At 39.4% G+C, this 15,801-nt stretch overlaps 1 protein-coding gene across 5 annotated transcripts in view; it reads left to right on the top strand.

Annotated features, from left to right (window-relative positions):
* The first annotated feature begins 6,929 nt into the window (after positions 1–6,929).
* The window catches only part of KCNQ5 (potassium voltage-gated channel subfamily Q member 5), a 319,360-nt gene continuing 310,488 nt past the window's right edge, over positions 6,930–15,801 (top strand). For all 5 annotated transcript variants that reach the window (XM_070954515.1, XM_070954504.1, XM_070954523.1 and 2 more), the window contains exon 1: positions 6,930–7,312. In XM_070954515.1, coding sequence (XP_070810616.1) covers positions 6,930–7,312 — 383 coding nt within the window. The remainder of the gene's footprint in view (positions 7,313–15,801) is intronic.

Here is a 15,801-nt window from a genome sequence, read left to right as displayed (position 1 = left end):
AGATAAATTATGTAAACTGTATTCTTCTGCTGTTGGACACTTTTTGTGGGACTCTGTATCCTTTTCTCCTTACATCAACAATCCTTCTAGCTTAGGGTTTTTTTTGTTAAAATACAGCTGAGAATCATATAATGACCCAATGGTCTTGTCTGATTTATTTTTATCAGCTAAAAGGAAGAAACCTCTGCAATGCTAGTTCCAATGTCTCACAATAACAACATTTTAGTGTCTCCTGCCTAGCTACCAAATACAGAGTATACTAGCAGGGCAGCTTGTTCACAAAAGGACCCATCTATAGAAATGTTGAATTTCTAAACTAGGAGTCTGTGCGTTAGAGTGATAGAGAAGAGGGATACTGTACATAAAATGCAAGCACTAAATTAGAAATAATCATAACAAAAAGCAGCCAGCCTTGATCAATAATATAATTAGTGAAGAGCAGAATAGGAACGTATGACATTTCACTTGTTGCTAAATTAGAATTTCCACTAGTTCTCACTAACTTAATCAATGTGAAGAATGCAGGAAACGGAAGTTTGACCAAAGTGTTAAAGGTTGAATGAGAAGCTTGTGAAAAACTATTTCCCCCCCTTTCAGCATAGAATAGAAGAGTGTTAAGTCTGTAAGGCATTTGGCATTGATACACTGAACTAATCTATGTTTTAAAACCATAGTTTGCTTAATAAGCCACAAAGTGGTTGGATTTACATATGCTAAACCACAAATAACCACAATACACACGGTGTGCAATGCCAAAAGCAAATATTATTGTAGAATCCTGCAAAAGCAGATTCTGCTGGGGGTTTTTTTCTCTGGCTTCATTCAGTTGCTGGGCATAATTCTCCAGAGCTCAAGTTAGATCTGCATTTTTAATATACAGTAGCTACTGATTTTATATTTTAATGCCCTAAAGGAAAAATAAAGTTGTTTGATCCCTAACATTACTATTTCAAGCTTTAGAAGCTCATCTTCTGGAGGGCTACAAAATACAAGTGATGCCCTGAATTTCTGAATCATGTTATTGAGAAGTGGCAAATAGTATATAGACAATGGGGGGTTTTATCAATAAAAATGTATACAAAACATAACTGTATGATGCATATTACTCATCCCACTATTGCATAGGATGTATTAACAAGAGAGCCCGAATACTGTATTTCTACAGAAATAAAATATTATGATTTGAGAACTGCTGTTATTTGTCTTCAACAAAAGACTGGTGACCAGAACATTTTTTTCCTGAACGCCATCACTCTGCTAAACAAATAATTCCCTCAACACTGTCAAACTAGTTACTAAGTCTGCATTACTATTAATCTTCTCATCATTCCTATCACCCACCTCCTCCCACTTATGACTGTTATGACTGTAACCTTGTTGCTGGTATCCTTAAGATTTATATTGACTGTTTCCCTATGACTATCATTAAGTGTTGTACCTTATGATTCTTGACGAATGTATCTTTTCTTTTATGTACACCGAGAGCGTATGCACCAAGACAAATTCCTTGTGTGTCCAATCATAGTTGGCCAATAAAGAATTCTATTCTATTCTATTCTATTCTATTCTATTCTATTCTATTCTATTCTATTCTATTCTATTCTATTCTATTCCACTACATTTGCAATATTGAGAGTTATGATGATGTATACTTAAAGAGAAACTTTTTGAAGATCTTGAATTGTCCTGATTTGGAATATGGGCCCATAACACAGTCTTGAGAATAATTAGGTGTGTCAGTTCATCTGAGACACTGATGAATGATTGTGAGTTTCCCTCTCTGAAAGCTACCATCTCCCATCAAAATATATTTGTACTGAAATTTGTCTTGATCACAAAAGCTTAAGATAGAGAAAGCCTTCTGGAAAGCCTTTTGAATTAATTCCTCTTAAGGATGGAAGTTTTGATACACATCCAATATCTATTCCTATATTTCATTTAACTCTGAAAGCAGTTGGCCATTTCTGAAATTTTGTTGGATTTTGTCTGGATTAAATTGTACACCACCCAGAGCCCTTCTCCAAGGGAGATGGGTGGTTAAGAAGTATGAAATATAAATAAATAAATTTTAATAAATGGAGATTGGCTTGGTTTGATTCTTCAGCTTAATTGGCAACTGACCTTACTCACATAATGCATTATTGGCATGGTGTTAAGGAAAGGAAGAGAAAACTGGCGAAAATAGAATCTCTTCCTCCCTATGTATGACACAAAAGTTGCATTCGTTCTGTTTCAGGTAAGGGTTTTTGTCATTAATCATGCAGATAGTGGCAGCTCTTCTTCTGAATTATGCAACAAAGGGTGCTTGTATGACCACCTTCTTTGTGAAAAGTGTGACATGCATTAATTTGAGTAGCAATCAGATAAATAAATATTTCATATAAGAAATAGGGCATATGAGACATATGAAAAAAGGAAAAGAAAGGATTAAATAACTTTTATATAATATCTTAATTTGTTATGAGCTCTCCCAATGTTTGATTCTTTGGAAAAGAAGCAACATGCGTTTATGATATTAAATGAGCTGAAAATGCATGTAGCAAACTCTGCAAAATTATTTTAGGATTTAAAAAAAAACATAGTAATATTGTGCCACTCAAAATTATTTTCTTCCACATTTAAAATATAAAATAAAATACAAAATTAAAATATGTACAAATTAAATAGCTCTTGCCTAGAATCTAGCAACACTAATTGTGTTCTGTCACACTACCATGAGGTCCTCAACTGTACACTGAACAGGGAGCAAAGGGTACATATGTGTTGTTGTCTGCATGTCACCACAATCACAGAGAGCAGATTCAACCAGATAGCCCCATTTGTTCAAAGTGTCTCTGGATCTTGTTGTTTGATACATTTTCCTTTTAAGCTTTGTACTAGATAAATTGAAATATTTGTTTATCTTATAGAGAAATTGGCAGCACTTTCATTTCTTCTTTTACTTGAGTTGCTATTCTCAAACCTCAATCTCAAAGTAACATTGTAGGAGAACCATGTTAGTCTATGGTAGTCAAAAATTAAGAATGTACTTGTACTTTTTTTGACTAACACATTTTATTGAAAGGCCTAAGCTTCCATGGAGTGAGCTGCAATACAAAAAGGTTGGCTTTTCAATAAAATTTCTTAGTCAGAAAGGTGCTATCAAATTCCTCTTGGTTTTAATGCTTAACTGACAATGCCTGGAGTTGCATCTTTCCTTTGCACAGTAATTTAAAAATAAATTGCAGTTTAACAATTCTTATGTATGTTTAGTCAAAAGTACATTCCACCAATTTCAGTGGGGTTTATTCAGGGATGAAATCCAGCAGATTCTGACAGGTTCTGGAGAACCAGTAGTGGAAATTTTGAGCAGTTCAGAGAACCGGTAGCAGAAATATTGAGCAGTTCAGAGAACCAGTAGCAGAAATTTTGAGTAGTTCGGAGAACTAGCAAATACCTCTGGCTGGTCCCAGAGTGGGGTGGGAATGGAGATTTTGCAGTACCCTTCCCCTGCCATACCCACCAAGCCACGCCCACCAAGCAACACCACACCCACCAAGCAACACCCACAGAACCGGTAGTAAAAAAAATTGGGTTTCACCACTGGGTTTATTCCTAAGGAGTGATAATACTACAGTCTCAAAGAGTTGTACCAATAAACGAGAATGTTTCTAGCTCAGGGTTGAAGTGAGAGAACTGTATTTAGACATAGTATACAGAATATATGTGCACATTTTTTTCAGTGTATTCTAGCTCCTTTCAGTTCAGATGTTTACAACTCTGGCAATGAAACAGCTCTCTCAAATGAAACCTGAAATGCTGAAAGCTCATTTGTACACTTAACCACAGCACAAATATGCCCTACTAATCTATGCTGTGTCTGTGCAGGATGTTGCCTGCATGTCATTTCCAGCCAACAGCTCTGACAATTTCAAGCTGTCTTTAGCTGTATCCATTCTAATGATGCAGCTTTCTCTCCTCCCCTTGCACTGAGGATTCAATTGAAATGATGTTGATATGGCCAATGTGATCTCCCCAGTTCCTACTGGCCACTTCAGTTTGCAGCAGGCAGACACACCACTCCTATGGCTGGGATGCCTCCATAGACATTGTGGAAGAAGCTGCCCAAAGTCAACAGAAGCCTGGCTTCTACAGAGGCCCATGTAATGTTTGACTGGCATTTGAGAGATCACTAATCTTATGCTCCAGTGAAGTCAAATAAACCAGAAAAGAGAGTCAGATTCTAAACTGAACTGTAGGTTACTGGTTTGGTTACCAATGGGTACATTAAAATTTCTCCACTGCTTTAAACAACATGGAGCTTCTGATGGCATCACTTTTTTTTAATCATTTTTAATACAAAGAGGGGATAATTTTTTCTAACTGCTCCCTTATGGCTCTAAGGCTGCCCAAGGCTATCACAAGGACAGAACTGAACTTGCTAGCAGTGTTGCCATTTTCTTGCAGTAGGAACTAAAGATAGTTCATTATTAACCCCGCCCTCCTGCTTTGCTCTGGGCCCCTCCTCTGCAGCTGTGTCTTGTCAGTTTAACTACTTTAGGACACTTGTTCAGAAGATAATGCCCAGCTTGGAAAAAAAAAATCCTGTTATTTCTTGCGGGTGAAGTGGCAGGAGTGCAAACAGCCATGGATATGAATATGGATATGATCCAGTAGCTTTCCTTAAGGGGTTCCACATTAAAATTGCAAGGACAGCACTAACCTCCTTAGGTGGCAGAATAGGGCTCAGAAAGGTTACCCCGGCATGAGTCAAATACTGATGGATTGGACTGGGAGGCGGAGAGCGACCTCATCTATCCCTGGCTGCACTTGCTGTCACAGCATCATTTCCTGATCTGCTTTCTTTTCTAAACATGTAGTTGCTTGTGGATGGCAGGCTTGTCTGCCCAATTTACATTTGGAAGCCAACGTCAGGCTGAGCCTTAGCAGCAGTAAGCAAAAAAGGACAGCAAGATCTAAGCTACGGAAAATATTTTCCCTGTAAAAATACTGAAGGGAGGAGAGGAAGGAAGCCAGCCAGCCTCTAGGCTTGAAGCTGGGGGAATTGTAGGCCCTTCTGTTCGGGGGTTTCCTTGGGTTTCCACTTACACTAGCTTCCCCCAGCTTCCCCCGAGGTTTGGTTTCTTACTCGGAGGGGATATTCTGACGGAGGACGAGTGACTCGACCCGCGTCCCCGCTCAGCGCTTTGTCTCGCGCCGAAGCGACGAGGGAGTCGCTGCGAGTCACACGGAAGCGGCTCCCACTAGCGACCCCGCGCATCGCCTCGGAGCGCTCGGAGTCAATCCAGTCAGTCTCCCGAGGGCCACGGAGGTCGTGCGGTCGGAAAAAAAATGTAAATAAGGGGGGGGGGAAGAGGCGGGTCTCCCCAAAGCCACCTGCTTCTTAAAGCGTGTGTCGCCATGAATAAGAGAAGAGCGGGAAAACGGCAGGGCTCCTCACAAGGGCACGTTTTCCAGTGGTGGGAAAAGAGCGAGAGAAGAGACGCGGCCTCTTTGGAAGCGTAGGTTTCCCTTTTGGGGGTTGGTTTGTTTTTGTTTTTCTCCCCTTGGTCACGTCTTGCGGTTTCTCCCCCACCCCAGCCAGCCCCACCCGCGGGCGCATCTTTCTTTCGCCTCAGAGCTGGCTGAAACTTCCTTGGAAGTTGGCGAGAGTGCGCCGGAGGAGGCAAAAGGGGATCCCTCTCGGTCCCTCCCGCTCTCCGTTTTTGCTGGGCGGTTTTCGCACCGGTGCGTTTTTACGCATACGGTAATTTCTCTCCAGCTTTGGCAGAATCGATGGTTTGGGGGGGGGAGGAGAGACGGTGGGAAGGCATAAGGAAAGGGTGCTTGTCGCCTAACGCGACCCTCTGAACCCGATGGAGGACCAGTTAAAACTCAACAGAGACGAGCTTAATGATCAACATTCGTAACCGCCGACGTCCGAGGCTGCGAGATCGGTTTCTCCACTTTTTTTCTTTTTTCTTTTTTCCTCCGAGCTGGAGCTGCTGCGACGACTGGACTCGAAGCGGTTTTAATGACTTTTCGAAGGAGATTTCCTTCCTGCGGTGCTGACTTGCCTCTCTTTGTATCTTCTGCTGCTATTTGGCACGAGGGAGCGGAGACGCGCCGGGCACAGCCTCCTCTGCGCCCCCTTCCTTGCTCCTCCTATCCGGTTTATTCGGTAGCGGCGAGTACTTATCGCCTGCGTTTGCACGAGAGGCAACAGCTTGCCTGTCTGCTCGGGAAGGCTCGCCATAGCAAAATTTACTAAACCGGCCACGGATCGAAGCGGGAGCCTCTCCAGCCTTCTTTTCTTTTATTTTTTTTTCTTTTTTGCCCTTTTCTCATTTTCAAACAGTTTCTGTAAACCAAGGCGGCAAGGCTTCTCGCCACCGTCCCCCCCTCGCCTCCCTCCCCCCCGGCTTTCTTCAAAGCAGTTCCTCGTTTGCCTGGTGTCAACCGTGATTGCCCCTGGATCTCGTCTTAGGCGGAGAAGGAAAAGCAGCGCTCTGTTCCTTTAAGGAGAACTCGGTACCTTATTTTACTCCAAAGTTTCTCAATAAAGAGAAAAGCAGCTGAGGAAATGAAGCTTTGCCGAAGCCACTGAAGGAAACCGAAGCCAAGCGGGAATCTCCAAGAGGAGCTGAGTGTGAGCGCTTTTTCTCCTCCCCCTCCCTTCCCCCCATTCCCCAAAGCCTCCACATCTTCAGCTGTGGATTACCAAGGTGGCCCCCACGGCTCCTTCTGCCCCCTTCCTCCTTGGCGGGAGTTGTGGGGAAAACGCCAGGCGGCTGCAGCCCCAGTTTCTTCTCGACCGCCTCCTTTGCCTTTCCTCAGCCCAAGGAGGAACCTGCTTGCCTCCCATCCCCAACCAAGCGGGAGCCCGCGCCGCTTGCCGCCGCCGCCGCCACCACCACCACAGCCGCTGCTTTTGCCCCTGCCGTGATGCCATGCCCCGCAGCTACAGCGGAGGAGATGACAAGGGCGGCTCCGCCGGGATCTGGTTAAAGAGCAGCTCGGCGGGGCGCTACGGCTGCAGCGGGAGCAGCAGCGGCATGAAGGATGTGGAGTCCGGTCGGAGCAGGGTGCTCCTGAACTCGGCGCCCTCCCGAGGGGACGGCTTGCTCCTCCTGGGCACCGGCGGCGGGTTTGGCTTGCGAGAGAGCCGGCGAGGCAAGCAAGGAGGAGCCCGGATGAGCCTGCTGGGGAAACCGCTCTCCTACAGCAGCAACCCGATCTACCGGCGGAACGCCAAGTACCGGAAGCTGCAGAACTATCTCTACAATGTCTTGGAGAGACCCAGAGGCTGGGCTTTCATCTATCACGCGTTCGTGTGAGTACCACGGGTGTCGGGGACAGACGCGTGCGCTCCGGTGGTGACTGTGTCTGCCACATGGGTGGGGGAAGTGGGTGGAGCCCCCACACCTGTCGGAAGAGTGACCCGGTGGAATGCCTTGTCCAAGGCGAGGGACGCTTTGGCGCGCGAGGGGGTGAGGTCAGAGGTGTGGCGGCGCATCCTACTGCTGTGGAATGCCCTGGAGCCCCCCCCCTTTTTTTAACGCGCTTGCAAAATGAGCATCCTTTGAATTCTGTAGAAACGTGACAGGGTGCTTCCCTATGCAGAGAATCTTAGTGCTGCCAATCGGAAGGCATATTCTGCTTCTAGTCTTGCCTTTTATTCCTTCACAGTTTTCCACATACGAAATCTCTCTCTCTCTCTCTCTCTCTCTCTCTCTCTCTCTCTCTCTCTCTCTCTCTCTCTCTCTATATATATATATATATATATATATATATATATATAGAGAGAGAGAGAGAGAGAGAGAGAGAGAGAGAGAGAGATACATATATATATATATATATATATATATATATATATATATAGAGAGAGAGAGAGAGAGAGAGAGAGAGAGAGAGAGAGAGAGAGAGAGAGAGAGAGAGAGAGAGAGAGGTTTTTATATGTGGAGGAAACGTGTTGTCTCCTGCTTAAAATTCAGTGAATAAGACTAGTGATTGGGAGACAGAAAACCTGATTTGGGAGCACCTAGAAATCACAGAGTAAAGCACCTATTCCTTTTGGATGACTCTGCAGGTTTGATCACCTTAAGGCATTTCTACACGTCATAATCCTTAAAGTATCTTTGAGGTATTTGACCTTAGGTGTGATTGTGGTTATATTTCCTTTTTTTAAAAAAGGGAAGGGAGGATAGAGAACATTAAAGTTAATATCCTGGCTGTTATATCTAAATTATAAATAAAAACTCAGCTCAAAATACTCCCAAACCTAAGACAATTTAAGACTTCAAAACTGCAATCCTATTCTCACTCACCTGAATTTAATTTCTTGATCATAAAGTGGACTTTATGAGCATATGGAGGATTGGGCTCCATCTGTCAAGTGTGAAAGTACGCTTTAGATGAGGCTTTTGCAAAAGTTTTGGAATTTTCATTTTAATGTATGTAATGGTATGTATAGAAAACCCCATTGCAGAGTTCTTTGCAATATATTGATGTGGCTCTTGATTGTGTTAAATGACGTTTAGCTAAAAATAGAAGAATGCCAGTATTATCCAGTGACAGTGAAATAGGAGGAACTACATTGGAATGTTTTTAGAAGTGAATCATTTAATGGCTCTTCCATCTAAGAAACATTTGCAAATATTGAAAAGGTGCAGTAGGTAAAATATTGTGAAGGTAATAAAGGTGTAAAAACCTTCAATATTCCTCAGAAGTAAACAAGCTTTATTTAAAAGTTGGGATGGAAAGATAAGACACATTGGTTATTTTCTATCAAGGGGAAAGAACTGGTAGGAATAGGTGCAGAAATGAAGCTCAGCAAAGAGGATGAAGGGAGAACCTTGGTTCTGGAATAATTTAATGTAGTGAAATGGCTAAAAAAGAGATTGGGATAGGTATTGTATTAGAATTCTAGAATTAAGATTCATAATAATTATTAAAGAAGACTGAAGGAAGTCTGAATTATGAATAATTCATAATTGTGGAAAGAATAGAACATATCAAACATAAATGTGTTTTTTGAGAGTTTGGTAGAAGTAAATATTTCACTAAAATATTGAGTTTTTAAAATAATATACAAGTTTCTTCATAATTCTTATTTTACTTCTAACAATAATAGCACTTACTAGAATACTTCAAGTAGTGAAAGTATCCAACAGATTTCAGTAGCCTTATGACCTGTAAGATAGGCTGGTATTAATAATCTTGTACTGAATATGGTATCTGAAGTTGAAATAATAACATTTAATAGGCACACTTGAACTCTCATAATCAAATAGTTTGCTGGCAAAATCTACCAGCAATCCTTAAAACTATAAATAAATATTATTTCTCATATTGTTGATCATATTATGAAGGTTGAGAAATAATAGTTTGAGATAAGTTTGCTACTTTGTGATAGGAAACCAGATTCATTCCCATGGTTCTGGCCTGTGACATTATATTCCACAAGTTGTTAAAACAGGGGCTTGCATAAATCAGACAGTCAAGTGTGACTTGAACTAGGGCAATGCTAGTTTCCTATAGGCCTAAGACAAAATCTTTGTCATTACACTGAAAGTCTAAAGTTAGGCATTCCTCATCTAATGGTATGTTTCTAAGAATTCCAAGACGAACATAAGATGACAGAAACAGTACATAATTTTTGCAAATTTGAATACATAAAGTTGTTTACAGATCAAAATAAGGAAACAGACTACGGCAGATGCAGAAAGGTGGACAGTCATCCAGTTGGTTCAGGTCTAAAACTTGCTAAGAAGGCTTCTAAAAGGATTGACTCATCAGGCCTATAGTTAGCTAGGTAAAGACAACCCCATCCTAAATAAATATTCTGATCCTTCTAAGCTGTCAGGCTGCAATGGTTTGTCTAATAATCATGTATTTCTCTAAGCAATGAAAGAATATTTCATTCTTAGAAAGCAAGGAAAGGTTATTTAAAAAGAACAGCAACAATAATTCCAAATTTTCCAGCTAAATAATTTCTACTGTGAGGAACATTTTTCAGAAAAGAAGATCCAGGAGATTATGTAAGTCAATGAAAGATCTGTTGGGCAAAGAAAAATCTCTGGTAAACTTCTCCCAAAACTGCCCATATCTACAAAACAGAACCCTCAGAGATCAATACAAATAACCAGCTGAAAATTTTAATTGATGCTGGGGTTGCTGTTGTCCACAAGGCCATACCACAGCATTACTTATACAACAATTACAAAAAAGTTGGAGTTATGGGGCAGAGTGGCACAAGAAATATTGTGTGGGTGGAACAAAAAAATGATTCATCCAAATGTTAACATATCCTAAAAGCTAATAACCAACAATCAATGAAGAAACTGAAGAGTTTGAAGGAAATGGTTTGAAATTAAATTGATCAAGAAGTACTAACAATAAAAAAAAAGTTTTGAAATGGCCTTCATAATCTCTATACTTGAATATAATTGAAAATCTGTCGGAACGTCACAAACATGAAGTTTATGCAAGGAGACAGGAATATTTTTGAGCTAGAAAAGTTCTGCAAGGAAGACTGGAAGGAGAAAAAAATCTAAAAAAAAATACGGTGTAGGAAATATTTGGAAGCTGTTATTTCAGGAGGGTTACAAAGTATTCATTAAAGATTCAAACTCCTATACCTTCCATATTCACCATTTTTTATTTCAAAACTGTAAGCAATAGCATTCAAATGTCCAGAAAGAATTATGTCATCTTCTATTCCCTTAGGGCACAGGTGTCAAACTGACGGCATCATGTTGCCATCATGTGAAATATCGTGGTGTTTTCCCCCTTTGTGGAGCTGGGGTGGGCATGGCCTACGTATGATGCATCCAGCCCACGGACTGCCAGTTTGACACCCCTGCCTTAGAGATTCAGTGAACTATTCAATTTGATCAGAGGTGCCTAAAGTTTTGCATGCAAGTATATATTTCCATTCAATCAGTTTTGCATTTATGGTAATAACAGTTGTATTAGCTATGATCCTTTTTTTATGGAAAGAGGAACTGAGGTAGAGATAGTGAAAAGCTACTTAGTGAACTTCTCTTCAAAAAAAAATCTAAATTGAAGTTCATGACCTGCCTTTCTCAATATGGAGTGTTGGTGTGTATTTCAGATATATTGGGAGTTCTAGTTCCATCTATTACAGAATGCTAAATTGGGAAGTATGCTCAAGACCTGACATTTATTCATTGTATTCTAATGTCCAGACAGTACTTTACTTTCACCATTTCTTCTATTGAAATATTATACTTAAATCTTTATCTATATGGGGACAACTTAAATGCCTGTCCTTAATAGTAATTTGATAGTAGACAAATTACTGTACTTTGAGAATGGTAATATTCCAGTAAACATTGAGCACTTTCCATTCTCATCAATTTAGCAGTGATGCTTAAAGTGGCAATATCATGCATATTGCACAAGAATAATAACATCCAAGAGAAACTATGAGAAATACAATAATGTCAACTATATTGTTCTACTTCCATTAATCATGTCATTCATGCCAGGTCTTCAAGAAAACATTATAATTCACAAATTACTTCTGCAACTACACATGAACATGACAGTCTGGAAAAAAAATCAATGAAGTGTTGTTTCTGTTTGAAGAATTATTTTACCATTGTTTGAAATGTGGTTGCAGAAATGCAGAATGCTAGGTAACACCACTGGCATCTCTTCCATTTCTAAATGTGCAGGACATTGATATTTGTGTATGATATATAAAACATATTAATTGTTGGTGGGCTTACTTATTTGTTTTGGTAAAACTGATCAGTTTTGAATTTCTCCTCTTTTTTGTCAGAATGTTGAAAAGAATTGTTGTCTTGACTGCACAAGGCGTGTACTGTAGCTTGTCAGACATAACCATATGTGCTCCTAATTTTCTGTAGATGATCTTGGAAGAATGGCTAGCTCTTACATGTTGTAGTTTTGGGTGCTCAGGTATAAGAGAAATTATGTCAAAGTACAACAAACGTGTCTTACAACAGCAGCTCTTCAAACACCTCCTACTTTTGTACTTTATTGTAATTTTCACCTGGCAATTGGTTCCTTCAGCCATTCCTTAATAACATAGTTTAACCTTTAAACATTTGGGGGACATTTTGTTTATTCTATGAGAAGAGGGAGGGTGATAAGTTAGGTCTAAATCCTAGCTAAAGGAATAATTATTGAGAGAGCATATACAAGTTACTCTTAATACCTATTTATCCACCTGCTTCAGTTGAAATAATGATATTTACAGAAAAAACATATAGTCCTTGTTTAACAACTGCTTTGTGGATTGTTCACAGTTGTGATGGTGATGAAAAAATAATATTGCAACCAATTCTCAGATTTACGACCTTCATTGGTCTGGAAAGGAAAGCTGAAAGTAAGATTGTTAACACAGTCACAATCTTCACTTAGCTATCCCTTTGTTTAATAAGCTAGGTTCCTATTCCAATTGTGGTTGCTAAACGAAGACTTCTGTAATAGTTAGAAATCATAAAATGGTATTTTGATTATCGTAATGTAGAAAATAAGTACCTTGTCACTACCTGAAAGTTTTAACATCCTGAAGTAGAATTGAAATCTGAATGTTTTTAGGATACCAATAAAGTTTTTACTCTGTAACCTAAGAATTTCTGGTGTAAAGATGCATGTTTCAAATTACTATAAAAGTATATTTTTCACTACTTTCTTTTGAATTGATTTTATTACATCTGACATTAGCTCCTTTGTAGGGCAGCAAGAGAAAATGAGAAGCAAAAAGGATCTAATAAGTGAGCAATTGAAAGTAAATGTATTCCCTCAGGCTTCAAGTAGCTATGAATGGTTAAAAGATTACTATAACATTCAGTAATTTATTTAGTCCCTTGACTGTCTTCTATTACAGTTTTCTCTCTTCTGTAAAATATGTACTGATTTGTAGATATTTTAATAGACTTCTAGTAGTTAAGCCACTGGGTTAGAAACTGGAGGACAATTGAGTTCTAGTCCCTCTCTAGGCATATAGCTAGTTGGGTGATCTTTATACCATTCTCTCTCAGCCCTTGGAAATACTTCTGAATTTTTGCCACAAGCCCAGTGCCATAAATACTGACTCAAAGCCCTTTTCAAACCATTGTATCTGGCCTGAAAAAGTCTGAATAATCACAATATGACAGCAAAGAGATTCAAAAGAGCCTTTACTTCCAAATGGAGGTTATCTGGATATTTGCAACCTATATACAGTAGAACCTCTGGTGACGACCATAATTTGTTCCATAACTTTGTTGCAACCTGATTTGGTCATGACCTGAACTTAATTTCCCACTTACAAAAATTGGTGCTTACAAAAAAAAATGGCGCAGACGGGAAGTCAGCCGCAGCCGTGTTTGATTGCCACCCGAGTTGTTCGTGACCAGATTCAAAAATTTTGTGAATTTTTTGGTTGGAACCTGATTTGGTCGTGGTCAGACGCGTTTGTGACCAGAGGTTCTACTGTATATGTTAGGACTACAATGCAAATTGAAATCAGTAGAAAAAAAATGAATGAGGAAATAAGTAAGAGGCATTTCACATTTTGCAACGTTTTGAGAATCTGTAGTAAATAGTCATTAGCTAAAGCTAAAATTAGTAATTGGTCTTGAAGTGTACACATACCTTAAATTCAGTGAAAACTATTAAGTTTTCATTCAATTTAATATTTCAATATTTCACATAATATTTGGAAACAGAATCATTTAATTACACAATCTTTTGGATATTCATATAACGGGTTTCGAAAATAATACTTTACTTGGATTCATTCCTTATTATTGTAAGCCTTCTAGAGTCGCTGTATCAGTGAGACTGACACATAGTAATTTAATAAAGAAATAAATAAATTATAAAAGCATAGTTTCATATTTTACAATAATGCTTAATTTTCAATCTAATTGCAATTTTACCCATTCCGTATTGAATCCCCAATGATTGTGGTGAGAAAATAGCAGAGCTTCAATGAAATGGACACTATTCAACAAATTCATCTTAATATACCTAAGGAATTTTTATTAAATGCCAGACTGAATGCACCACTACTCTTGAGTTTGTAATCCCACTTAATAGAAAATTCACCCTAGCCAAAGGTATTTTGTATTGCTGCTCACACTGAGTGCAAACTGGTATCATATTCTGAAGCTGTCTACTCTGAAACTTCCTCCAAGCTGCTTGAAAAGTCTTTGGCAAACACAGTAGAGGAGGTATGAACTGCCTCCCCCACATCATTCACCAAGCTTTTTGTGCTGGGGTTTACCAGGTTGGATGGTTCCAGTGAGCCTCTTTGGTAGACACTGAAGTTCTTCAGAGATGGATAATGTTCTCCTGCAATTGATTCATTAAAGCAAATCATGTTACCTCCATGGCACAAACTTCTTTTTATAGCAAATTTAAGTCACTTTTTGTTAACTTTTCAGGGTGCTCCAGACAAGAACTAAACACTCAGAAGTACTAGGTCTATCTTTATTGTAAGGTAAAGGTAAAGGTTCCCCTCGCACATATGTGCTAGTCGTTTCCAACTCTAGGGGGCGGTGCTCATCTCCGTTTCAAAACCGAAGAGCCAGCGCTGTTTGAAGACATCTCCATAGTCATGTGGCCGGCATGACTAAACGCGAAAGGCGCACGGAATGCTGTTACCTTCCCATCAAAAATGGTCCCTATTTTTCTACTTGCATTTTTTACATTCTTTCGAACTGCTAGGTTGGCAGAAACTGGGACAAATAATGGGAGCTCACCCTGTTACCCGGCACTAGGGATTCTAGTCATTGAGCCACCGCATCCCTTCATCTTTATTGTAAGATTACATAAAAGACTTTTGCAAGTCTGAAACTACCTCTGCCCCATAGCCTTTACAGCCTAAGAAACTAGAGAGGGTCCCTTTGAGTCAGTTGCCACACCCCATTCCTTTGGCTTTAGCTACCTCTTATCTAACCATTGCCTAATCTGTGGCTTCTCCTCCTGTCTCCCATTCTCTTCCTGTCTCTTATTTTCCCATACCATTATAGTTTTTACAGAACTGGACATTTTACAAGAAAATAGTTGATCTGTGACTGGGTGGAATATGGAAGGGCAGGAGCTATCTTTTGGCATCAGTCCTTTTATTTACAACATTCAGAAAATTACATTTCAAAATTTATCTTTCAATCTGGTGTGTTGATTTTGTATAGAAGATGCTACAGATTTCAGAAATTCCATTCACAGATAATAAAGCTAAACACACAATTTCCCCTAAGAAACAGAATTTAGAGGATAGCAGATAATCTCTTCATTTATTTTAATGAAATTTGACAATTCTAGTGGATTGAATAATTCAAATATTTGCTGGAAGCCAAAGTTCACAGTTGATTCTTTTTTACTAAATAATGAGTCGAATATAGCTCTGTTTAATGAATCTTGCTTTGGATTGGAGTATGGGAGTATGATGAGTAGATGGGGAATAAATTTTCTAAATAAATAAATGTAATTTTGGGGGACTTGGTTAGAATAAATTTGGGGCTTTCCTGAAAATTTCCAGATATCCAGAATCAATTGCTGTATCTATGTCATTTCATGTTTGGAGGCAACAATAGAATTGTTGACGTGGTGATGAATTATGAACATGTTTTGGGTTGCTATTAAATAATTATATAATCATCCACTTAATAATTATAATGTTAATCCACACGAAAAACTTAAAGCTGGTGCTAGAACAAAGGAATTATTAGGGGGGAAAAGTTTGAAAGAGAATGAAACACAGATATTAGTCTTCTATGCCAAGATTCTTTGGAGTAATTTACTGGTGTTCAGTTTCACTTTGAATTTCGCACAAGAATC

The sequence above is a fragment of the Pituophis catenifer genome, unplaced genomic scaffold (genome assembly GCF_029215685.1).
Source record: "Pituophis catenifer annectens isolate HBS135680 unplaced genomic scaffold, rPitCat1.0.hap2 SCAF_1, whole genome shotgun sequence".
In the NCBI taxonomy this organism is placed as follows: Eukaryota; Metazoa; Chordata; class Lepidosauria; order Squamata; family Colubridae; genus Pituophis; species Pituophis catenifer.
Note: the sequence above shows the minus strand (reverse complement) of the source record. Positions and strands in the feature narration are given on the sequence as shown.